This window comes from Chiloscyllium plagiosum, unplaced genomic scaffold (genome assembly GCF_037043375.1).
Source record: "Chiloscyllium plagiosum isolate Xiang-an unplaced genomic scaffold, Cpla_swu_hap1 HiC_scaffold_10, whole genome shotgun sequence".
NCBI lineage: Eukaryota > Metazoa > Chordata > Chondrichthyes > Orectolobiformes > Hemiscylliidae > Chiloscyllium > Chiloscyllium plagiosum.
The window spans coordinates 110136531-110161589 of record NW_028270148.1 but is presented as its reverse complement, the minus strand read 5'-3'; the positions used below and the strand labels follow the sequence as shown (position 1 = coordinate 110161589).

Genomic DNA, 25059 nt, shown 5'->3' with positions numbered 1-25059 from the left:
ACAATACAGGAAGAGGCCAATTACTCATTCGTTCTCTGCAAGAGCAACTCTTCCCCGCTTTTTTCAGACTGACCATGTAATGTTTTCCTTTTCTCTTCAGACGCTTTTTGAGAACTGCACTCGAAGCTGCCTCTGGGGAGTGAGTTCCAGATCCTAACCACTTACAAAGTGAAAAGGACTTTACTCGTGTTGCTGTTGGTCATTTTTGCCAATCATCTTCAATCAGTGTCCTCTGCTTCTCAAGCAATTGTTGATGTACAGAAAACAGACAACAGGAATAAATGGGTAATTTTCAGGTTGACAGATTGTGACTACCACTCACTCCTTGTTATCCACTGACTCACAATCCACGGAGCTGTGTACTCAGGAATTTGGCTTCAGGCCCAGTTTTATCCTTACCCCATTGTCTGCCTCGCTAAACATCATGCAATCTTTCACACTGCAGGGTCGAAGAACACAGTAGTGGTCTCCGTTCTTTATTTCTTATTCAGAGGAAATCCATGTCCCTGTGCCTCGTGGATAATGAGGATTGAACGTAATCAGGTTTCACTAGATCAGCACTTGGGCTTGCACTGTTTCCAACCCACATCCATAATGATGGCACTAAGTGTAACCTTTTCTGATGATATGAAGCTAAGTAGGACAATAAGCTGGGAGGAGGAGGTGTAGAGACTGCAAATGAATGTAGACCAATTAGAGGGAGTAATCAAGAACATGACTGGTGAAATTTAATGTGAGGGAGTGCGAAGTGAAGGGAAATTGGAAACTTTTTAAACGGTGAGAGACAGGGAAATGTTAGTATACAGAGGAACCTGGACATCCCAACACAAATGTTAACACAGCTAGCAAGTAATTAGGAAAGCACATGGAGATGCCAATCTGTATCAAGCAAAGACTGGAATGTAAGAGTGAAGTAGTTTTATTACAATATTATCGGGCCCTGGGGAGAGCACAGCTGTCGTGCTGTGTGCCATTTTGCTACCCATACCTGAGCAAGAGCATCCTTACCAAGAGAATGCAACAAGAGTTTGCTCGATTGATCTCTGGGATGAAGGGATTGTGCAATGAGGAAAGATTGAGAATACTGGACTTTCCGTAGAATTTAGATAATTTTGTTGAAGTATACAGCACAATAGTAGCGTTCAAGAAGCACCTGGACAAAGATATGAATAGGAATGGAATAGAGGGATACAGATACTGTTAGTGAAGACAATTTTAATATGGAAGGGTGAGATCTGTTGGCGTAGGCTTGGAGGGTTGAAAGACTTAATATTGTGCTGTACTGTTCTTTGTTCATATATAATATTGAAGAGGCTTGTTGGGGCAGATGTTAAGAGAATGACTATTCTGGCTGGAATTCGAGAATATGGGGTCACAGTCTTTGAATAAGGAGTTGCTCACTTTGCTCTGTGTAAAGGGGAGGTGATGTCTTAGTGCTTTATCGTTAGACTATTAATCCAGAGACCCTGGTAAGGTTCTGGACATCTGGGTTTGAATCCAATAAATATTTGCAATTGGGAGTCTAATGATGACCGTGAAACCGTTGTCAATTGTCAGAAAAACCCACCTGGTTTACAAATGCCTCTAGGAAAGAAATGTTTGTCCTTGCTCGCTCTGTCCTACACATGACTCCAGACCAGCTGAACGGATAAAAAAAGGTCATATGTTTTTAAGTTATCCTCTAGTCCATAATACAGCTGGCCATGCCTTTGCTCACTAAGACATTGGAATTAAAATAAATATCTCTCCAATCAAGTTTGATTTTTATTCTTGCCCATTCCTAATTGTTGTTGAGCTGAGTGACTTGCAAGTCCATTACAGTGAGGAGTCAAGCACGTTGCTGTGAATCTATAGTCATATGTCGACAAGCCTGGGGTAAGAAAGGCTAATCTATAGGTATTTACAATAATCGTACTTTGTTGATTGAATTCAGATTCCATCTGTTGCCTACTTGGTAAGATCTGAATCCATGTCCCCAGGGCAGTAGCCTGGGACTGCAGAGTATAATCTAGTGGCTTTACCACTGTTGTATAATTGTGTAAAGGGCTGAAAGGGTTAACATTGAGGAGTGCATTGAGCACTACCACAATGATGATGGCATACAGACTTGGGGGAAGAGGTGTGGGGACGCGGGGAACAGCTGATTGTAAATGAGAAAGTACAATTATCCAAGTGCTCAGGATCTGGGACCAGTCCTCATCAGGACCAGAAGATTTTGAGCGAAGACCCAAGGAAGAGTTTCCTAACAATTCATCTGGAAAGCCGTATGCTGTCTTCACAACTTTAATGAGATCTACACACTCTGTGCTTCTTGTAGCAGACTGACTCCTTGGATGGCTGGAATATCTCCAAGTTTGCAAATGCTGGGTGGGAAGGTGGACTGTAAGGAGGATGCTGAGACGCTTCAATGTGATTTAGACATGTTGAGTGAGTGGGCAGACGGGTGAAGTATAATATCGATAAATGTCAGTTTGTCCATTTTGGTAGTAAAAGCAGGCTGACAGATTACATCTGAATGGTGATAGATTGGGAAAGGGTGAGGTGCAACAAAACCTGGATGTCCTCAACAACAGTTTCTGAAAATAATTGTGCAGGTGCAGCAGGCAGTAAAGAAACAAATGGTGTGCAGGTCTTCATAGTGAGAGGATTCAGGTACAGAAGGACCCTGGTGATCACACACCTGGAGTATTGTATGCAGTTTTCGACTTGCTATCTGAGGGAGGATGTTCTGGCTACTGAGGGTGTACAATAAGGGTTTATAAGACTGGGATGGGCAGAACTGACATATGAAGAGAGACCAGATCGGTTAAGTTTATATTCACTGGAGTTCAGAAGATTGAGGAGGAATCGCACAGAAACGGATACAATTCAAACAGGACTAGACAGGGAGAATGCAGGAAGAATGTGCCTAATAACCAGGGAGTCCAGGGCCAGAGGTCAAAGTCTAATGGTACAGGTTAAGCCATTTAGAACTGAGATGGGGAGAAATTTCTTCACCCAGGGATAGTGAGCCTGTGGAATTCTCTGCCACAGAAAGCCATTGAGGCCAAAACACAGAATATTTTCAAAAAGGAGCTAGATATAGTTTTTAGAGCTAAAGGGATCATAAGGTATGGGTAGAAAGTAGGAACAGGGTATTGAGTTGGAGGATCAGGCATGATCATATTGACTGGTGGAGCAGGCTTGAAGGACTGAATGGTCTATTCCTGCTCCTATTCTGTGTTTCTAACTGCCTGTTCACCCTTTAGTACCAGTGGACCATTCTCATTGTCACTGAAGTATACGTTAATTTTGTTGAATTAACTAATGTGTCATATTTCAACTGTTAGCTCTTTGCAAACTTAATTAACTATCTAAAAGTCCCTTATGAATGGTCAGCTGCCTATATTAGGCAGCTGTGGTCCCAAACCTCTAAAATCTAACTCTTGGAATCTCTTGTCCCAGCATCAGGGGCTCCTGACTGAACATGGGAAACAAGAAATGATCCCCACTCCTATATATAACAGCAAAGCACAGATTTACTTTTATAAGCAGGAACAAAATTCACACCAGCTGCATTCATCACATACAGTTGTTACTTGTAGATTAGCTTAATGTTTTAATTCATTGGCGTAATACTATAATTTTGTAACCTAGCAATTATTTAATACTGAGCAGAACTGCAGGGGTGGCAATGAAATTTGTAACACTTCCAACAACGCTGACATATCACTGGATGTTAAACCAGACTTCGCCCCCAGTTCATAGCTAGCATGCATGCATATTTTTCACAGAGAAACTATTAGCTACATTTTTCTCCCCTTGTCCAAATTGGTAAACTAAACCCATTAGCTTCCACTACCTGATCATTCCTGTGAATTTATGATATGCATTGCTGCACACCCTCCCACACTTGATAGGGTGTTCTCTGGGAATAATTAGTCATAGGGGTCTACAGCATGAAAACAAACCCTTTGGCCCAACTAGTCCATGCTGCCCAGTTTTCACAATTAAACCAGTCCCATTTGCCTGCATTTGGTCCATATCCCTCTATCCCTATTCCATCCATATACCTGTCTAAGTGTTTTTTCAATGACAAAATTGTACTCACCTCTACCAATATCTCTGGCAGCCCATTCCAGACACTCTACACCCTCTGAGTGGAGAAATTGTCCATCTGGGCGTTTTTGTAACTCTTTCCTCTCACCGTAAACCTATCCCTCTAGTTTTAGACTCCCCTACACTGGGGAAAAACTGTTGGCTACCTACTTTATCTATGCCTCTCGTGATTTTATAGAGCTCCATAAGGTCATTCCCTTAGCCTCTTGTACACTAGGGAAAAAAGTCCCAGCCTATTCAGCCTCTCTATATAACTCAAACTTTCCAGTCTAGGTAGCTTTCTAGGAAAACTTTTCTGCACTCTTTCTAGATTAATAATGTCCTTTCTATAGGATGGCGACCAGAACGACTCACAGTGCTCCAAATTTGACCAAATCAATGTCTTGTACAGCTGCAACACTTATCCACCTCTGATAAGGTAAATTCATAATAGTCTCAGAAGACCACAGGACTGCTCTCTCATTTGAGAGCGAGATAACTCGCTCTGGTGGTTTAACCTGAGTGTCGCCATGCCTCAGACAAGGGGGGAGAGGTTGAAAAGGTGGGACCTTCATGGTAATTGCAACCAGTGCAGGAATTTTTGGCATCACTTTGCATTGTAAACCAGTTGCCCAGCCAAGTTACTGTAAATGATCTCTGGTAGTGCTGAGTAGATGGCCTTTCTCACAACAGAGGAATACTACTTCAGAAAGCTGTAAAGAATCAACAGCATTGTTGTGGGACTAGAGTCACATGTAGGCTAGGACAGAGAAGGAATGACAGGTTTCCTTCACTAGAAGACAATGGGGACAATAATTGTGTTTTTACAACAATCCAACAGCTACCACATCACCTTTAAAACACTAGTGACTTATTCCCACGTTTTTCCTCAAATTCTAAAATTGATTAAATTTAAACTCACGTTCACTGGAATACTCATGAAAGCCTCAGGAATATCAGTCCTGGAACGTATCTGTCAGATTATTCTAGCATTGGTATGAGGTATTGGATGGAAACATGGAAGCCAGCAGCACCGAAAGGAAGGCTATACAAAGACGTTAAGAGGAACATGTGCAAGGCTTTTGGGAAGGAACTACCTGGATAGCTCTTTCAAAGGGCCAGCAGCAGCTCATTGTGTTGAATGGTCTCCTTCAGTATTGTATAATTACAATTGGTTTCAAATTCTTCCATGGCCGTATACCACCTCACATCTTCTCCTCCATCTCGATTACCTCTCCCAGCCCTATAATGCACTGAAATATCTGTGCTCCTCTAATCCTCAGTTTTCATTGTGCTACTATCAGGGACTGTGCCTCCAGCTTTCTTTGTCCTAAATTCTAGGATGATCTCCTAATTCTTCCTACCTATCTATCTCTCCCTCTTCCTGTATGAGGATCTGTAAAACCAAGCCATTTTAAGTATGTGGTCACCTACTCTGATCTATCCTTAAGTGGTTCTGTGTCAAATTTTGTTTGACAGTGTGCCTGCAAAGTAGTTTGGGACATTTTGTTACCTTTCTATTCGATCAAAGGCACTGATTAAGTGGAAGTTGTTGATGCGGCACAACTCCATGGTTATGCAAGAGAACGGAGAAATGATGGCATTGTGGTATTCTTCCCAGCCTATTAATCCAGAGACCCAAGAAATATTCTGGGGACCTGGATTTGAGTTGTGCCATGGTCAGTGAAGGAATTTAAAATCAGTAAAAATCTGGAATTATGAATCTAACAATTATCATTGTTGACTGGACTCATCTGGTTCACTACAGTCATGGAGTTGTATAGCATAGAAAAAGACCCTTCCAAGTCGTCCATACTGACCAGATATCCTAAAGTGATCTAATTCCATTTGTCAGCATTTGGCCTATATCCCTCTAAATCTTTCCTATTCGTACACCCATCCAGATGCTTTTTAAATGTTGTAATTGTACCAGCCTCCACCACTTTCTCTGGCAGCTCATTCGATACACGTACCACCCACTGCATGAAAAAGTTGTCCCTTAGGTCCATTTTAAATCTTCACCCTCTCACCTTAAACCTATGCCTCTTGCTTTGGACTCCCCTATTCTGGAACAAAGACCTTGGCTATTCATCCTATCCATGCCCATCATGATTTTATAAACCTCTATAAGGTCCATTTAAGGAAATGTTCTTTAAGGAAGGAAGCCACTATCCTTATCTGGTCTGTCCTATATGTGATTCCAGGTTGACTCCTAACTGCCCTCTGGGTAATTAGGGATGGGCAATAAATTGCTGGTCGCATCAGTGATACCTACATCCCAAAAATGACTGAAGAAAAGTCGAAGGGATGGGAGAGAATCATATATAAAGGAGAGAGGATCCAATATCATGGGGATGTATGAATGAAGACAGAATGAAAAAACATCCTTGATGGAAATTTCAACATCCCGAATGTGTGATAATAACAGCAGTTTGAAAAGAGTGGAATCAAGACACAGAGGCAAACTGAACCAAGGGATTATAAATCAGAGCTTAAAGAAATGAAATTTGTGAGACTTGAGACACCAGTTGTGACAGAAGGTGTAGTTCACATGGAGACAGCAAACCGCAAAAGACTGCAGAAGAAATGAGGTAACATTAATGCAGCTTCAATGAGAAATACACAATCTTTCTTTTAAAAAAAGTCCCAGCCAAATTTTATTCTTTAATCTTCTTATGTGAAAATAAATCTCTAGTGGCAAAGGGGGATGCAGAATGATTCTACAGTCAATTATATTACTTTCTCTGAGGCAATTTTTTTCTGAAGAAAATAAATTAATTAAAATTTTATTTCTATCATAATGGTTTAATTGCCCTTAATGGCGAAAGAAGTTTCACAAGGTAAAGACAATGAATAACCAAACCAGCAGTAACGAACATTGAACGTGCAATTGTCTCCCCTGTCCATTGTTTGTTTCTGACAAGACAAATGAGAGAATGAGGAGGATTTTGCTGCAAAAAAAATCACTGCTTTTGAACAATGCATGTCATTCTTAATGCACGAACTAGCCAGAAATTCCAGGATATGCCCCTAATTGCAGATCTGGTTGATTTCCCCAATTCCCCCACACAAATGTCATCTCATTCTTAGCCTCCTTATTAACCTTAAAAACTTGCTACAGAATGTCAAAGCTCATGATTAACAGCATAAATACCATTTTAACAACCTGAAAATGAATGTCAGTTACGTTCACTGGTCATGAAAGGGAACAATTTATACTGTTTTCTTCCAAGAAATAATCAATTGTTGTTAGAGAATTTAAAAATGCCAAAATGCTTTTGTTGCATATCAGTCTCACTTTTTCTAATCTTCAATTCAGTCTTTCTTTTCATTTTTAACTCTCTTCGGTGTCTTAGAGTCATACAAGTCATAGAGCTGAAAACCACCTGATGAAGGAGCAGTGTTCCGAAAGCTAGTGCTTCCAAAGAAACCTGTTGGACTATAACCTGGTGTTGTGTGATTTTTAGTCATAGAGCTGTACAGCATGGAAACAAATTCTTTGGTTCAACTTGTCCACACCGTCCATGCCAACCAGCTATCCCAAATTAATCTAGTCCCATTTGCCAGGATTTGGCCCATATCCCCCAAACTTTTCCTATTCATGTACCTATCCAGATGCCTTTTAAATGTTGTAATTTTACCAGCCTCCACCACTTCCTCTGGCAGATCATTCCATACATGCACCACTCTCGGTATGAAAATGCTGCCCCTTAGATCCCGATTAAATTTTTCCTCTCTTACCTTAACTTATGTCCTATAGTTCTGAACTCCCCCACCTTGGGGTAAACACCTTGTCTATTTATTCATGTCCCTCATGATTTTATAAATCTATATAAGGTCACCCCTCAGCCTCTGATGCTTCAGGGAAAATAGCCCCAGCCTATTCAGCCTCAAACCCTCCAAACCTTGTGAATTTAATTTCACACTTCTGGATCCCCTCCATTAACCTTCTTAATTTTCCTGTTGTTTCTTTCTGAATGAGTAAATCCTGTTAGTTAAGGAGATACATTGGTGGTCTCACCATTTACAGGAGTCTCAGATACCTCCATTCCCTTGCTGGGTCATTATCAGTTCACACTTCCAAGCCAACAAGGGTACAACTTATATTCAAGCTGAAGGCTGCAGGTAGGAGTCTAATTAACAGGATGTTCTGCACGATACCACATTTCGGTCGAAAGTTGTGTATATCAATCACTTACATGAAGGGCTTATGTTCCACTGCATATCCAGTGCCCTTGTTTTTAATTCATTCGTTACATAAAAGGTGCTGTTTAAATGGAAATTATTGTTGCTACACAATTCTATGGTAATGCAAGAGAAGGGGTAAGTGAGATAGCATAAAATATGAGCATCACTGACTGGGCCAGTATTCTTTTATTTGTTTTGACATTGAGCTTATCTTAAGTTGTTATTGGAATTAAGTCAAATTCTTTAAAGATGCTGGACCCATATTCTGGAATGCACCAAACATAAAACTGAAGCAATGGGGTAGAAATTGAAACTTATTGTAGCTCTCTGACGTAGTACGCCTGTTAAGAAGGGAGGGAGACAGAACATTAAGGGCTAGTTAGCCTGACTTGGAATGATTATTAAGGGTGAGATTATGAAGTGCTTGGAAGTGCATGGTAAAATAGGACTGAGTCTGCATAGCATTATCAAAGGCAGGTCATGCCTGACAAATGTTAGTATTTTTTGAGGAGTACTGACCAAGTCAGACAAAGGAGAGGCAGCTGATGTGATGTGTTTGGATTTTCACAAAGCCTTTGATTAGGGGTCACCCCCTCAGGAGGCTGCTAAATAGATTAAGAGGTCATGGGCAATGTACTGGCATGGATAGAGGATTGGCTGACTGGAAGAAGGCAGAGAGTCTTTTTCAGGAAAGACTTTGGGAATTAAACCACAAAAGAACTTGGGAGTCCTACTTTAGGATTCTCTTAAGGTTAACGTGCAGGTTCATTTGGCTGTTTGGAAAGCAAATGCAATGTTAGCATTCATTTCAAGAGGTCTAGGATACAAGAGCAGAGATGTACTGCTGAGGCTATATAAGGCTTTGATTAGTCTGCATTTGGAATATTGTGAGCAGTTTTGGACCCCCTATCTGAGAGAGGATATGATGGTGTTGGAGAGAGTCCAGAGGAAGTTATAGGAAAGATCTCAGGAATGAAGGGCTGATCACATGGGGTCTGTACATGATGGAGGTTAGAAGAATAAGGTGGATCTGACTGAAATTTGTAGATTACTAAGAGGCCTCCGAACAGACAGGAGAGATTAGGACCTGAGGGCACAACCTCTGAGTGAAGGGATGACCCTTTAGAACTGAGATTAAGGCGAATTTCTTCAACTAGAGGGTGGTGACTCTGTGGAACTCACTGTCGCAGAAGGCAGTGGAGACAAAGTCATTGAGTGTATATAGGACAGAGATAGACAGATTCTCCATTAGTAAAGGGATCAAGGCTTCCAGGGAGAAGGCAAGAGAATGGAGTTGAGGAACATATCAGCCATGATTGAATGGCGGAGCAGACTTAATGGGTTGAATGGCCTAATTCTGCTCCTACATCTTATTGTCTAATGGAAACTCATGTACCATGGGCACAAAGAGGGACAGACTTAAAACTGGAGCCCCAAGACCTTAAAAAAACCCAAATGTCTCTCAAAGCAACATCTGTTGGACAATTTTTTCAAATACCACAACTGCTTAAGACAGGCATGAGGTTCCTAACATATGGAGGTAAATGACCTGATTCCTGCTTTAGGCTTCTTTGCTACTGTTCTAAGTTTCACAGGAGCCTAGTTAGATCCACCCAGGCACAAGCATCCACAAAAGGCACTTAGAACAGTTATAATGGGTGGAACCACGAAGAGCAGGAGTGCTTCACCAACTTGAACACCTTGATAGCACCTCGGTTGTTGCTCCTTATACCTGTTGCCCCAACAACACTCCCTCCCTGCCATCAACCCCCACCTCACCAGCCCCCATGTCCTCTCACCTTCCAGGCTCTCCCTCCAGGATGCTGATGGAGCAGAAGTGATTCTAGAGTACAGCTTTAATGGGGGCTGTATAATTCAACGCATTCTTGGCTATTTCATTAAAGTATAAGGTGTGCCACATTACAGATTTGTAGTTAAACAGCCATGGAAATACAGAAAGTAGAAGCAGGAATAGGCCATTCGGCACTCCAAGCCTGCTCCATCATTCAATAGGATCACGGCTCATCATCTACCTCAATTCCCTGTTCCTGCTTTCTCCCCATGCCCTTTGATCCCTTTAGCCCTAAGAACATTGTCTAACTCCTTCTTGAAAGCATTCAACATTTTAGCCTGGATTGCTGTCTGTACCAGTGAAGTCCGCAGGCTCACCGCGCCCTGTGTGAAGGCAAGCTGGAATATTTTCAATGAGATGACAAGATCGGAGATATCTAGACAGCTGTTGGGAGAGATGGAGCATCCCACTTCAGTTTTACACAGCCAATTAACATATGAATCCTTATTCGTAGCTGCAATTGCTTCCATATGGTCTGTGGGTTGTCCTGTTACCTGCTCACGTAACCGTAATCTGTGAACTTCTACACACAACACTTCCCAGTTTTCTGAAATGCACCAGCATTAACACTATAGTAGCAAAACTATCTTCCAATTTTAATTCTTTACTTTCACTCTGAAATTAGAATCTATGACTTGACTATTGATGGTTCCATCTTTTCATCTCCTGTGCACAGGCCAGTGAACCACAATGATAATTCAAGCTGGACCTAAGAAGTAGGAATGTGAATAGGCAATTTGGCCCCTCAAGCCTGTTCCGCTATTCAATAGGATCTTGAGTGATTTTTCTATTGAACTCCACTATACTCATTGAAATATAGGAACAAGAGTAGACCATTCATCCCCTTTAAACCATTCTGCCATTCAATGAGATTGTGGTTGATCTGTGGCCTAACTCCGCATACCAGCCTTTGGCCCACATCCCTTAATACCTTTACTCAACTAAAACTGACTGATTTCAATATCCCCGATTCCATGTCATACACAGTCATAGAGTCATACAGCACGGAAACAGACCCTTTGGTCCAACTAGTCCATCCCAACTAGTTCCACCTGCCTGAACTTGGCCCATATCCCTCCAAGGAGAAAGTGAGGTCTGCAGATGCTGGAGATCAGAGCTGGAAATGTGTTGCTGGAAAAGCGCAGCAGGTCAGGCAGCATCCAGGGAACAGGAAAATCGACGTTTCGGGCATAAGCCTGAAGAAGGGCTTATGCCCGAAACGTCGATTCTCCTGTTCCCTGGATGCTGCCTGACCTGCTGCGCTTTTCCAGCAACACATTTCCAGCCCATATCCCTCCAACCCTTTCCTATTCATGTATTTATCCAAATGCCTTTGCAAAGTTGTAACTGTATGTGCATTCACCACTTCCTCTGGCAGTTCATTCCACACATGAACCACTCTCTGTGTGAAAAGGTTTCCCCCAGGGCCATTTCAAATCCTTCTCCGCTCATCTTAGAAATATTGAATTGAATTGAATTGAGTTTATTGTCACGTGTACCGAGGCACAGTGAAAAGCTTTGTCTTGTGTGTAATACAGGTAGATCACATAGTTACAGGTAGATCACATAAGTAAATAACCTGATATGCCCTTGGTCTTGAAATCTCAAGGAATTTTATAATCTCAGCTTTGAAAATACTCAGTGGCTGATTGTCCACAGTCTCTGAGATAGAGAATTCTCAGATTGAGAACCCTCTGGGTGTTCTTCCTCATCTCAGTCCCAAATGATGGCTTCCATATCCTGAGACTGGTGTTCCATTTTCTAAAGTCTCCATCCAAAGGTAAAAAGCATCAGCATTTACCCTTTTAAGCCCCCTGATAATTTAAATGTTTCAGTGAGATTGCTTCTAATTCTTCCAAAATCCAGGGAATGCCTAAATGATTAAATGTTGGACTTTAGATAACACTTAGTTTTCTAAGCACAAATAAAGTCGGAGGAGAAAGTGAGTACTGCAGATGCTGGAGATCAGAGTCGAGAGTGTGATGCTGGAAAAGCACAGCTGGTCAGGCAGCCTCCGAGGAGCAGGAGAATCGAGGTTTCGGGCATAAGCCCTTCTTCAATTCTCCACCTCCTCAGATGCTGCCCGATCTGCTGTGCTTTTCCAGCACCACACTCTTCACAAATAAAGTGGTGACAGTTTAAAGGGAAATAACAGGAAGCAAAGTTAAAACAATATTTTTGTAAGAGATATTCAGCCAAAGATATCACTGCAAGTAAGCGACTGGTTTGATCTAATTAACTGCCTCACAACATTGTGATAGAGCTCAATCTTGGTCTGCTTTTGAAGAAATAATCATGCACAGAATTCACCACAATGTTTTGTGAATGTAATATCTGACTGTTTTAGTTAAACTCAACATTGTGTCAACATAAATGAGTAAGTCACTATCCTTGTGTCCCCCACCAAATCCATAAAGTGTGAGACACCTCCAGTAGATGCTTCCAGCTAACTGGTCGTCACACCCAGTTGCATTATAACTTCAACCTGGTACAATAGCATGTTTAGACAACCCACTATGTTGTCCCAGAAAACGTTTGCACTGAACATGAACAGACAGGGAATAAAGGGATAGGGACCACATGCAGGCAATCTTCTAGTTGGAATTGAACCTACAATCCTTCTGATTCAGAGATGAGTGTGCTGCCATCATTGATGGGTAGGCAGACAGGATTAGTTTAGAGTTAGAATAAGATTTAGTTTAATTGGGGTGGCATGGTGGCTCAGTGGTTAGCACTGCTATCTCACAGCACCAATGACCCAAGTTCGATTCCAGCCTTGGGCAACTGTCCGTGTGGATTTTCCCTGTGTCTTTCTGGGTTTTCTGTGGGTGCTCCAGTTTCCACCCACTGTCCAAAGATGTGTGGGTTAGGTGGATTGACAAAGTGAGGACTGGAGAGTTAGAATCAAAAAGTGTGGCACTGGAAAAGCACAAGAGGTCAGGATTGGCCATGCTAAATTGCCCATAGTGTCTAGGGATGTGCGGGCTAGGTGGATTGACCATGGGAAATGCAGGTTACAGGGATAGGGGTGTAGGTCTGGGTGGGAGGGGCAGTGTGGACATGATAGGCCAAATGGCCTGCTTCCACACTGTGGGGATTCTCTGATTTTTTGAATGGTATCATGGTTGGCACAGCTGTACTGTTCCATGAGTAGGAAACTGTCTATGTTGTTTAAATGTTTAACAAGTCAAACACCCAATTTGAATGTTTCAGCCTGTGTGCAGACCTGCCTTGTTGCTGGGCAGAAAGTGAAGCAATAGTTGGCAGCATAAGATTTTTTTTTTTATTCATCATCTGAGGCTACAGACGCAATCACGAGACTGGTCCTTCCAGTAAAATGGTGGTCTCAGGTTGATAGATTGCTCTGAGTTTGTCACTGATTCATGACTTCACAAATGACCTGAAAATGAATGTGGATTAAAATTACAGGGAGTTGCAATGTCTTTGTTTCAAGGAAGTAAGACGATGAGACAGTAATATTTAGCTTTTTCTGTAAGTTGTCCCAATTCCCAAGGGCTAACAAAAGTTGAAGGTGAAGATTTGGCAAGCATACCACAGTGCCATTTTGACCACCAGTTCAGTTAGCCATGGCTTTCATTTTTATTGATTCATGGGATATCAAGGTCGATGGATGGAACTGCATTTATTGCCCCTCTGTGGTTGCCCTTGTAAAATTCTTAAAATGTGAAATCTTACCATACCATGCTCAACTAGAATTTCGAATTGAGTTCCTAAAACATTATCAGTCTCCACTGTATTTTAACACACATTTGATGTGTGTAAATTATCTAGATAGAGTCAAACTTGGTCTTCACTGCCACGCATTTGAGAGGATCCCATCTGATTTCAGCAGGAACAGGTCTTGCCAGCTGAGCTATTGGAGGCCAAGTGAATCAAGGGATATGGTAGGGAAGTAGAGTTAAGGGATGAGTGTAGCTATGGTTTCATTGAATAGCAGAACAGAGTTGACAGGCTGAATGGTCCACTGCTGTTTTTGATGTTTTTACTAAGGTTTGCCACCGAGGCTAAGGGATTAGTAACTTGGCGCTCTATCTTTTTAATCTTGACGAATTTCTAAAGCAAGTGCGCAATCAAAAGAACGTGGAAATCTCCCCAGAAACATATTCACAGAGTCTATGCTCCATACGCTAAAGACGAACAATGACATAGGTCAAGGAGAGTACTCTATAATGCGGAGGTTTTATAGAAGGTTATAATCTACTACCCAACACTCAAAGCGAACTGAAACAGGAAATGCTGGAAAAGCTCAGCAGGTCTGACAGCATCTGTGGAGAGAAATCAGAGTTAATGTTTCAAATCAAGTGACCCTTCTTTACAGTTTGTCACTGGACCCCAAACTGGATTCGAAACATTAACTCTGATTTCTCTCCACAGATGCTGCCGGACCTGCTGAGCTTTTCCAGCAATTCTCGTTTTTGTTTCTGATTTATCACATCTGCAGTTCTCTTAGCTTTTACCCAAAATGAACCTCTTGCAAATGAAACAAATATCGCAGTATGCTTGGGTTGGCTTGTATTTGGCTTGTATTGGTGTGTTATTTCTAGAGAGTTGCTAAAACTAACTTGCTGCCGCTATTAACTAGAAATTACCTATGTGCTGTCATCTCCAAGCAACACTTCATTTGCTCCCATTTATTTTTGTGCAATATGCCACATTTTGATTTCTATGATCATTTTTAATTGCGAGCACAAAGTGCGCCCATGCATACATCATTGTGCTGGTCTGTTTAGAAACCTGGTCAATTATCTTCCCAGAAAACCCCTGATTTAAAAAAAACTACCAGGTGTCAGAAAGTGTGGAATTTGTAGGCGGCTACGTAAATGTACCTGAGGGAGAAAGTTCATATGAGTCATGAATAAGAGCCTGAATAAAGCAGTTTTTTGACAGCTACTGTTAAGTAGCATCCAATATTACTTTTCACAACTCAATTTAATGATTATAATGGTCTCTTAAAAGAATTGCTATATGTTGAAAGCACAACAGCTTTGACAATAGAAAACAGATCTCCTAGTGCATGTAAAAACTGAAATACTTTAGAGACTGCTCTGTAGTCACTTAACAAGTCAACTGTTGTAACTTGTGCATTCTGCTCCACTTACAGTAGCTAATAGGCTCTGCTGTGAACAATGCAGTGCTTTAATACCAGTTATTGTAAAAGCAAAACAAGTAAAGTTCAGCTACATAAACTCCAAGCCTATTGAGCAAAAGTGCTGAAAACAAGAGTGCTTAACAAGCGCTGTTGAATGCATTATTCATATTTCTGCCTCACATTCTATATCTACTCATGTCTGGCTGTGAAATTAAATGCAATCATTACTTTGCTTAGAATGTAAACAAATTAATGGGAACTCTCTGGTTTATGGCCCCAAATCACTGTGGGTTAGGGGACTTGGGGAGGTTAGCTAGCTCTTTCCCCAACCCTGCAAGTTCAGCCAAACTATTTCAGACAACCTAGTGAGGAAAAGACATCCTGGGCAGAAATTCTGGGCATATAAGATTAGATTCCCTGCAGTGTGGAAACAGGACCTTCAGCCCAACAAGTCTATACCGACCCTCCGAAGAGCAACCCGCCCAGACCCATTTCACTCTGACTAATGCACCTAACACTATAGGCAATTTAGCACGGCCAATTCACCTAACCTGCACATCTTTGGATTGTGGGAGGAAACTGGAGCAAACCCACACAGACACTGGGAGAATGTGCAAACTCCATACAGGCAGTCACCAAAGGCTGGAATCGAACCTGGATCCCTGGTACTGTGAGGCAGCAGTGCTAACCACTGAGCCATCGTGCCACCCCTAAAGACAAGGAAAGACTTGCATTTATGATTTAATATGCAGTCAATATTGTACTGAAGATATTATTGAAACCAATTGGTACACAGCAAGCTCCCACAAGCAACAACATGAAAATACCCAGAAAGAAAATCCAATAAAACTGGTGAATGAGTCATATTGATCTGATTCATTTTGTTCACCTTCAAAACAGAAGGTCAGTACTGTATATTCATTTCCACGTGTTACTGTTTCCCTTTCCTCTATGCAGGGGGCGTGGAGACAGTATTGTCTACACGATGTTGGTCAGGATACTAAGGCAACCCTCCTGTTCTTCTTTGAAACACTGTTATGGGATCATTTCAGATCCACTTCAGAAGACAAGCAGAGCCTCGATGCAACATCTCATCCCCAACAACACTCACAATGAGGCTCACACATTGACATAATGTTGCACTAAAGTCAGAATTGAACCTGTTGCCCTTCTGATTCAGAGGTGAGCATGCTGACACAGAAGTTTTGTCCACTAAGACAAAAGGCTTGGTACAAAAGATATATTTGCCTAAGTCCTTCTTCCAAACCTTGGGCCCTAAAAATGTACAGCTGGTCTTGCACGTGCATGCAATGACACTGGCAGGAGTCCATTGCTAAATATGGAAACCAGGCTGGATACATATCTAAGCTGTTTGTATGTGTCCTCATGGCTAAGGTGTACTGAATAATACAAGGAGAACATTGTGGATGCTGGAAAGCTAAAATTAAAATAACAGAAAATGCTAGAGAAACAAAACAAGTCTGGCACCATCTTTGGAGAGAGCAACCTTTTGAGTCGAAAATGACTCTTCTCCGGAACCTCTGCACAATTCCAAACAAGAGTCATTGAACCCAAAATGATAAATCTGTTTGTCTCACCTGCTGAGGCCTTCTGAGTCTCTCCACCATTTTCTGATTTTAGTGCACTGGATAATGTTGATTCCATTGTGTCACCATTGTACACTTAAATGTGCAGTCGACTCTCTAGCCCACTTTGAAATTATATCAGTTTCCCGATCCAATGGAATTACTACTTTTCAATAAAACCACAATGAAGCTATGACTTGCAGTTATACAGCCCCAATCCCAAGAAACCATTTCCAAAGTCCTTCATGGAAACATTAGCAGACAATAACGGACAGTAAGACAAAGAAGAAGAGTGGGCGCCAAAAGACTAGTCATAGACATAAATTGTAAATGGGCTCCAAAGGGGAAAGAAACGGAGAAAAGGATGGGTCTAGAGAATGAGGGTTTTACATGACTGAAGGCAGACCTGACATCAATGGCACAAAGCAGTTGGGGGGAAGGGTGGTGTAAACACAAGGGGCCATCTGTTTGGTTGAATGATGCAAAAGCATTATATTCTTTATCACACATGCAGTAAATCAGCATGTTCACTATTCTAATTTACAATCTGCCTGTCAATCCTGATGCAATAAGACATTCTTGCCAATGCTTTGAATTGGAAAATTGGAATTCCTGTAGCAGTATTGGCATCTGTCATGCTAATTTATTTGTTCAACACTTACATTTAGGGAGCTCCAAACTGACTGGCCCACAGATTTTGGAATTATCTCCTTGCTTTTTTAAATCTTGCTTCCTGAGAACAGTTCAGTGGCTTCAATGAACTGCTTCCTTTCAGTTTGCATGGATTTCTGATATCAGGTAATGCATTGAGATTTGCACAACACATTTAAGTCTAAAGTCATTAGTGACTTTATTATAAGGAGAGTCATTTGGTCATTCAGACAAGTGGAAAGTAGTGAATTAAAATCAAATCAGCTCCAGAGAGATAAATGAATATGGAGAAAGAAAGAAATAATAAAGAGACAGAAAGGAAAAGATGAAAAAAATGTAAATATGTGCAAACATTCACTTTGAAAGATATCTCTGTGAATAATTTGGTAGCTGTTGGAAAGCAACTTCATAGTTTAAATGGTATCCCTTTCTAGACCAGAGAGGTTGAGTGGGATTACATGAAAATAACCTTGTTTTTAAAAGGGTCTTACTCTGTTAAATACTGGGCTTACCTTGCATTGGAAAATTTGATTGTTTTAACAATACAAATGCAGAAATGTTTCGACATTCACTGGAAGTATGAGCATAAAATTGTGTTTTCTCATGGCTAAAGGCAGAGCAATGCAAATTGCCCAGTAGTTTATGGGAATTCATAATTCATGGGATATATCACACCCTCCCTTCCCCCAAAGCTTTCCAGGTGATTGGGTCATATATAATGACAAGATTCATTAAACCTGCTGTTGTTTTACCAGCAAATTCTGAGCCGATATGTTTTGAGAAACTCAACCTCGATAACTTGTCTTCTGGTTTGAAGGCTAAAGTCTCATATTTGAAAGCTTATGAAATGTACTGGGACAACACTACTATCATAGGACAAGCCAAATAGAGAACAGCCAGGGAATTCCTAGAGGCATGGCACTCATCCACAGATTCTATCAACAAACACATCGACCTGGACCCAATATACCAGCCACTGCAGCAGACAGCTGGAACTGACAACCAGAAGCGGCAGGGACAGACCACTATAAATGCCGGAGAAAACATCACAGAAGCGCTTCACAGGAGGCTCCCAAGCACTGAGGATGTCACCTAGACAGGGGACAAAACACCTGCAACACAAATTCTCAGCTCGGCGAACAGGACCACAACAACAAGCTCCCGAGCTACAAATCTTCTCACAAATTTATGAAATTTTAGTTTTAATTTCTCTCTGAAATATACCTTTTAATTGTAACATTTCAAGTGTCATTGGCCACTGCAAACAATGGATAGCTCTTAGTACGTTTCCAGTTTCTGCTCTCATTTGCTAGCATAACAGGGAGATGTGAGTTCTAGCTTAGAGGGCATGGCAATGCTATAGAGTTAAATTGATATCAACATTCATAGTGACAGGATCACTGAAGCATCTGTGTTAATGATTTATGCCCATGGATGTCAATTTTACCGTCCTTACACTGTTTAGACTCAGTAACACCTCTGAGCTCACTGTCTCAGAACTATAAATCAGGACAGACTATCCTGTGAAAGAAAGTTTTCAAAGTCTTGACTTGCCTTGCAAAAAAAGGCCCACTGATGGTGACATACATTGTGAAATACAAAATCCAAAGACAAATTAATGGTGGACGTTCCAAAAGGCTATGAGGAAAGTGCTGGCCTGATTTTTGTTTTGCATGGAAAGTGTCCATCACTGGCAAGACTGGCATTTATTATACATCCCGAGTCACGGTTGAACTGAGTAACTAGCTCAGTTTCTCAACATATAGGTTTAAAAATCACATGCTGCCTCAGCAAGTTAGCTTCCTTGCAAGGTCAGCTCGTTGGAGTGACTGGGCGGTAAGAACAATGTAAGGATTTGATGCCATTTCTGGCTGACGTGTTTCCTTATTCTACCCATGATCAAAAGTGTTGTCTGTGCTCAGATCTATCTTCAGGCAGTGAGTAGGCACAAGTGATTCCATGCAAAGTTGCATGCCTTTTAACAAGGGGAAAGTATTAGTTATTTGCTGCAGTGTTTCCTATAGGAAATACATGATACAACCTTTAAGCAACTGGATGAGGCATTTGCCTCGGATAGTATTGACGTCCCAGACTGAGGATGTCAATCTTTTGCACACCAACCTCCAGTATTATCAACTGTGGATCCCAGGAGCCAGCAGGTATTGGGAGGACTTTGTGGAGTGGGAAGATACTTTACTTGCCTTTGGCCAGCTCTGCACCACCAAAACAGGCTCTTCAGCCCATCCGGTCTGCCCTGTTCTCGTCCTACCTATTCTCATCCCATTTTCCAGCACTTGGCCCATAGTCTTGGCAACACAGGTGCAAATCCAAATACTTTTTAAATGTTTCCACCTCTACCACCCTTACAAGCAATGAGTTCCAGACTCCCACCACCCTCTGGGTAAAAAAGCTTTTCCTCACATCTCCTTCTGCTCCTTACTTTTAATTCTCTGCCCCAGTCTTTGATCACTCCATCATGGGGAAAGGTGTCTTCCTGTCAGCTCTGTCAATGCCCCTCAAACTGTTATACATCTGAACTCTGCTCCAAGATAAGCAAGCCCAGTCAATCTAACCCTCCCTTCATCACTAAAACTCTCCAGCCAGGCAACATCCTGGTAAACGCAATGTAGGAGCAAATTTCTGCAGATACTGAAAACAAAAAAATGCTGCCGTTTGCAGCTCTTCATCAGAGCCATCTAGACTAGAAATGTTAACTTGCTTTCTCTACATGGATACCACCTGACCCGCTATGATCTCCAGCATTTTTTGTTTTCAGTATCTGCAGAAATTTGCTCCTACATTGCGTTTACCAGGATGTTGCCTGGCTGGAGAGTTTTAGTGATGAAGGGAGGGTTAGATTGACTGGGCTTGCTTATCTTGGAGCAGAGTTCAGATGTATAACAGTTTGAGGGGCATACTGAAAACAAAAAAATGCTGCCGTTTGCAGCTCTTCATCAGAGCCATCTAGACTAGAAATGTTAACTTGCTTTCTCTACATGGATACCACCTGACCCGCTATGATCTCCAGCATTTTTTGTTTTCAGTAACATCCTGGTAAATCTCCTCTGCATTCTCTCCAGTGCTATCCCATGAATAATCAATGCATTCATCTGACAGTTTTCTCTTTACTGTGCTATTGAAATTAAATAGGTCAACACCAAGTTTGGAATTCCAGATGAATACGTTCAGCATTCATATACTATAGATCCATATGTCAATTTCAATACTATTACATTGTTATATGCTACTGGAAAAATGTATGCTATTTGTTCCTTAAACCACAATTGAATATCTATCTTTCTTATCTGGCATCCCAGTGCCTTGGCTATGTTGCCATTGGCAACAGCATCTATGCTGTATTAACCACACAACATAAATAGTGCCAAGATTGCTGACTCTAACTGAAATCATGCGATTTTGCAATAAAGAACCACCTCCTGTCTCAGAAACAACCTCTTTCACGCATGCATTCAGGTGTGGCGATTTCACCAAGTCACTTCTGTTCAGTGATGGCTCAGGGTACTGGATGAATGTTCAATTTAAAATTGCCAGTAAGACACATCAATTTAAACCTGTCTCTGAGAGCGAGGAAAGCAGTTTGAAGGAAATCCTTTATTCCACAAATTTGCTGAGGCAAGAAAAGGGAAGATTTGCAGCAGGTAATTGCTAAGGAAGTATGTAGTGTCCTTTAAAGTGATGCAAGATAAATATTTGCAGCAAAGTACCACACAGAACAAAAGTGGGTCAGCAGAGAAATTGGTCTCAATTTGAATGAGGAAAAGACAGGAAAGAAATCAGCCATGATCTCATTGAATGTGCAACAGACTCAATGGGCTGAATGGCTTATTTCTGCTCCAATAGCTTAAGGCAAAGAACCAGCAGAGACTCACTAGAGCACCTAGCCTCTTGCCTTTCTTAACTTAATGTGGTTGTATGCTAGGAATCAAACAACCACAAACACAGCATAGCTAAATAAGATGCAAATCTCATGTTAATAAAGTAGGGGTTGCTACCATGGTTGCTAGCTACAGTGTTAATAAACTGTTGACCAAAAAATTAGGTGACACTTTATAGCCAAAAACATTGCACCTGAAAAAGAAGCCAAAATATTTCTAGAAAAATATTGGGCTGTGAAATTTTCATAAACGTAATTAATAGAACATAGAACATAGAACAATACAGCACAGAACAGGCCCTTCAACCCTCGATGTTGCACCGACCTGTGAACTATTCTCAGCTCGTCCCCCTACACTATCCCATCATCATCCATGTGCTTATCCAAGGATTGTTTAAATCTCCCTAATGTGGCTGAGTTGACTACATTAGCAGGTAGTGCATTCCACACCCTTACCACTCTCTGTGTAAAGAACCTGCCTCTGACATCTGTCTTAAATCTATCACCCCTCAATTTGTAGTTATGCCCCCTCGTACACACTGACATCATCATCCTAGGAAAAAGACTTTCACTGTCTGCCTTATAATCCTCTGATCATCTTGCATGCCTCTATCAAATCCCCTCTTAGCCTTCTTCTTGCCAATGAGAACAGGTTCAAGTCTCTCAGCCTTTCCTCATAAGACCTTCCCTCCAGACCAGGCAACATCCTGGTAAATCTCCTCTGCACCTTTTCCAATGCTTCCACATCCTTCATGAAATATGGGGACCAGAACTGTACACAACATTCCAAGTGTGGCCGCACCAGCGTTTTGTATAGTTGCAGTATGATGTTGCGGCTCCGGAACTCAATCCCTCTACGAATGAAACCTAACACACCGTATGCCTTCTTAACAGCACTAGTCACCTGGATGACAACTTTCAGGGATCTATGTACATGGGCTCCAAGATCCCTCTGCAGATCCACACTACCAAGAATCTTTCCATCGATCCAGTATTCTGCCTTCCTGTTATTCTTCCCAAAGTGCATCACCTCACATTTATCTGCATTGAATTCCATTTGCCACCTCTCAGCCCAATTCTGCAGTTTATCCAAGTTCCCCTGCAACCTGCAACATTCTTCCAAACTGTCCACTACTCCACAAATTAATATTCAGGCTTCTGGTAAATATGAATTGCGTGGTGAGAAATAACAATTTTTAAAAAAAATTGTACTAGAGTATATTTAATTCTTTAACTAGGCACAACATCCAAATTCAGGCCTTAAAGTCTCAACTATAAATATTAGGAAAGACCCTGAGTTAATGAGTAGGACTTGTGACTAAAACATAACATCAAAGGAATTGTAGGACGTTGGGGGAGGAGAAAGTAAAATACCTTCTCACTGACAAAATGAAAGGTTGAACAAGCCTAATGCCTAGCTGTGCTCAGTCATCCTCGCTCATTATAATTAGTTTCTGCTGTAGATGAATGTTCTCTCAGGGAATCCTTGCCTCTCAGCAAATCACACTGTAGTCATCAGATTTAATTTAAATCTTTACAGTTTTACTTTGTTGGCCCACTCAGGCTGCACTATGCAAAAGATTAAAGAGATCCACAAAAGAGGATTTACTTTTTATGCAAATACAGAAGGCCAAACCCCATCTTATTTATTCCCAGCCTATCAACTAATCCCAATCTATTGTGCTCCTCAAGGGATTTCATGCATATGAACAATACCAAAAATGCCATACCCTGCAAAAAAAAAACCACTCAACATATTTAATCATTCATGGGTATATTCACATTTTATATTTATTGCAAATTAGGTGCGTTCAGCAAAGTAATTACTGGAATTATTAACCTAGCACTTCAGCAAAATGACTCGTGTTCTGACTCCACATGACATGGACAGAACAAAAGAAGAATTCACCCAGATTGGTCCCACGCCTAAGAATTGTGTGATCTTTTAGACAAAATGTAAAGCTGCTTTGCCCTTCCCTTCACTGGGCTGGCAAACTAGGATTTCAAATTCTTGTTAGAGGATGCATTCACAATTCACATGCAATTATTCGAGGCAACAAAATATATGTAAGGAAATTGTGCAAGCTCTTTCAGTCAAGGTAATCTGTAACCTGTGCAATGTTGTAGAGGTGAAAGCTGCAGCAAAACATTGAAAATATCACCAGTGCTGCCAAATCCCTTGAGACAGTTTCAAGGCATTCATTTCAACAGTAGCTCTGTTCTAAAATCTGACATCCATTCCTTAGCAGGGACAGAAAGGAAAGGAGGAAGGTGAGAAAAATGAGTGAAGAAACGTGGCTATGTGTGGGGAGGGGTTCAAGGGTGGGTGGGACCGAGGAGAAGGGGTGGAGGAAAGGGGAGGACTGGAGTTGGCAGAGGAGAGTGGGTGAAAGGAGAGGAGGGGAAGGAAATAGAGAGAAAAATAAAAGGACCGGCAGGGGTGAATGTTGGGGGACAAGGAGATGAGGGGAGGGGAAGAACAAAATGGCAGGAGGGGGAAAGGAGCAAAAGAGAAAAGGGAGGGAAAAGGGGAGAGCAAACGAAAGATAATTGAGGAGGAGATCTGAGAGGAGACAGATTGAATGGAGGGCAAGGGGGGTGAAGAGGACAGCTTTAATTAGCTGGTTGGAGAATTTAGATTTTTAATATTTCAACTTCCCACACAACCTAGATTCATTTGTTTCTGGTTGTTAAAATACCAAACAAATCCTGTTTTACAAATCTGTAAAAAGGATTCACAGGGACCAAGTGACAAATTCAACCATTCACTTCTGTAGCAAACAGACATACTGCAAGAATAGTTTCTTTTCTTTGGTACCCATGACTATCCTACATAAATTAAATTTTGCTTGTTCAAACCTTTATGGGTGTGTGTTGGTCATGCAAACCACGTGTTGTCAAGTACAAAATGTCTGTAAGTTTCAAATCATAAATGCAGACAATCATGTGGAGACTTTGCTGTAGCAAAGTACTGATAGTATCGTCAGGGAAAGATAAAAGCATGTGAACACTGTGGACCTGATGCTCAAGGGGCAATTTCCAACTGACCGTATGTGAAAACGAGGAGCAGGTCAGAGGTTAGTAATTCTGCTGCAAGTAGCACTCCTTCAAAGTCTGTCCAACTTCGACAAAACACAAATCAGGAGTGTGATGGAATATCTGGATGATTGATTACAGCTCCAACAATAGCCAAGAAGCTCAACAGCATCCAGAACCAGGCAACTAGTCTCACTGGTACCTCCCGACCTCCTTAAATATTCAGACTGTCCATCATTGACCCACAGTGGCAGTAGTGCCTACACCTACAAGATGCACCACAGTAATTCTTCAAGACTGCCTTGGTAGTACCATCAAAGCCGTGAGCCTCTACCATTTTTAAGGACAAGGCATATGGGAACACCACCTGCAAGTTCCATTCCAAGGCACATGCCATCCTGTCATATCAGTCCTTTGCTAGTGCTGGGTCAAAATTCTAGAATTCTCTTCCCTACTGCCCAACATGTACTGCAGCTATTCAAGAAGGTGAGTCACAATCACCATTTGCAGGGCAATTAGGGATGGTTAATAGATACTGGTGTGGACAATGACTGCCAAAACTCGTGAATGAGGTTTTAAAAATGCTTGTTACGGTAAATAACTGAAATCTGTGGGCCAAAACTACACAAGATTAAAAAGTTTCAAGTGCTTGCATTTTATACTA

At 41.4% G+C, this 25059-nt stretch overlaps 2 protein-coding genes across 4 annotated transcripts in view; one reads left to right on the top strand and one right to left on the bottom strand.

Moving 5' to 3' along the window:
* The window catches only part of mkks (MKKS centrosomal shuttling protein), a 146896-nt gene extending 146230 nt beyond the window's left edge, over window positions 1-666 (top strand). The window contains exon 7 of one of the 2 annotated variants that reach the window (XR_015758540.1): window positions 101-666. Coding sequence is in view for 1 of the 2 variants with exons in the window: in XM_043696609.2 (XP_043552544.1) it covers window positions 101-111 (11 nt within the window). In the remaining variant the exon portion in view is untranslated. The remainder of the gene's footprint in view (window positions 1-100) is intronic. The other variant, XM_043696609.2, reaches the window with a different exon arrangement.
* Window positions 1-25059, bottom strand: part of snap25a (synaptosome associated protein 25a) — a 131660-nt gene that overhangs the window by 64466 nt on the left and 42135 nt on the right. The window lies entirely within an intron of this gene.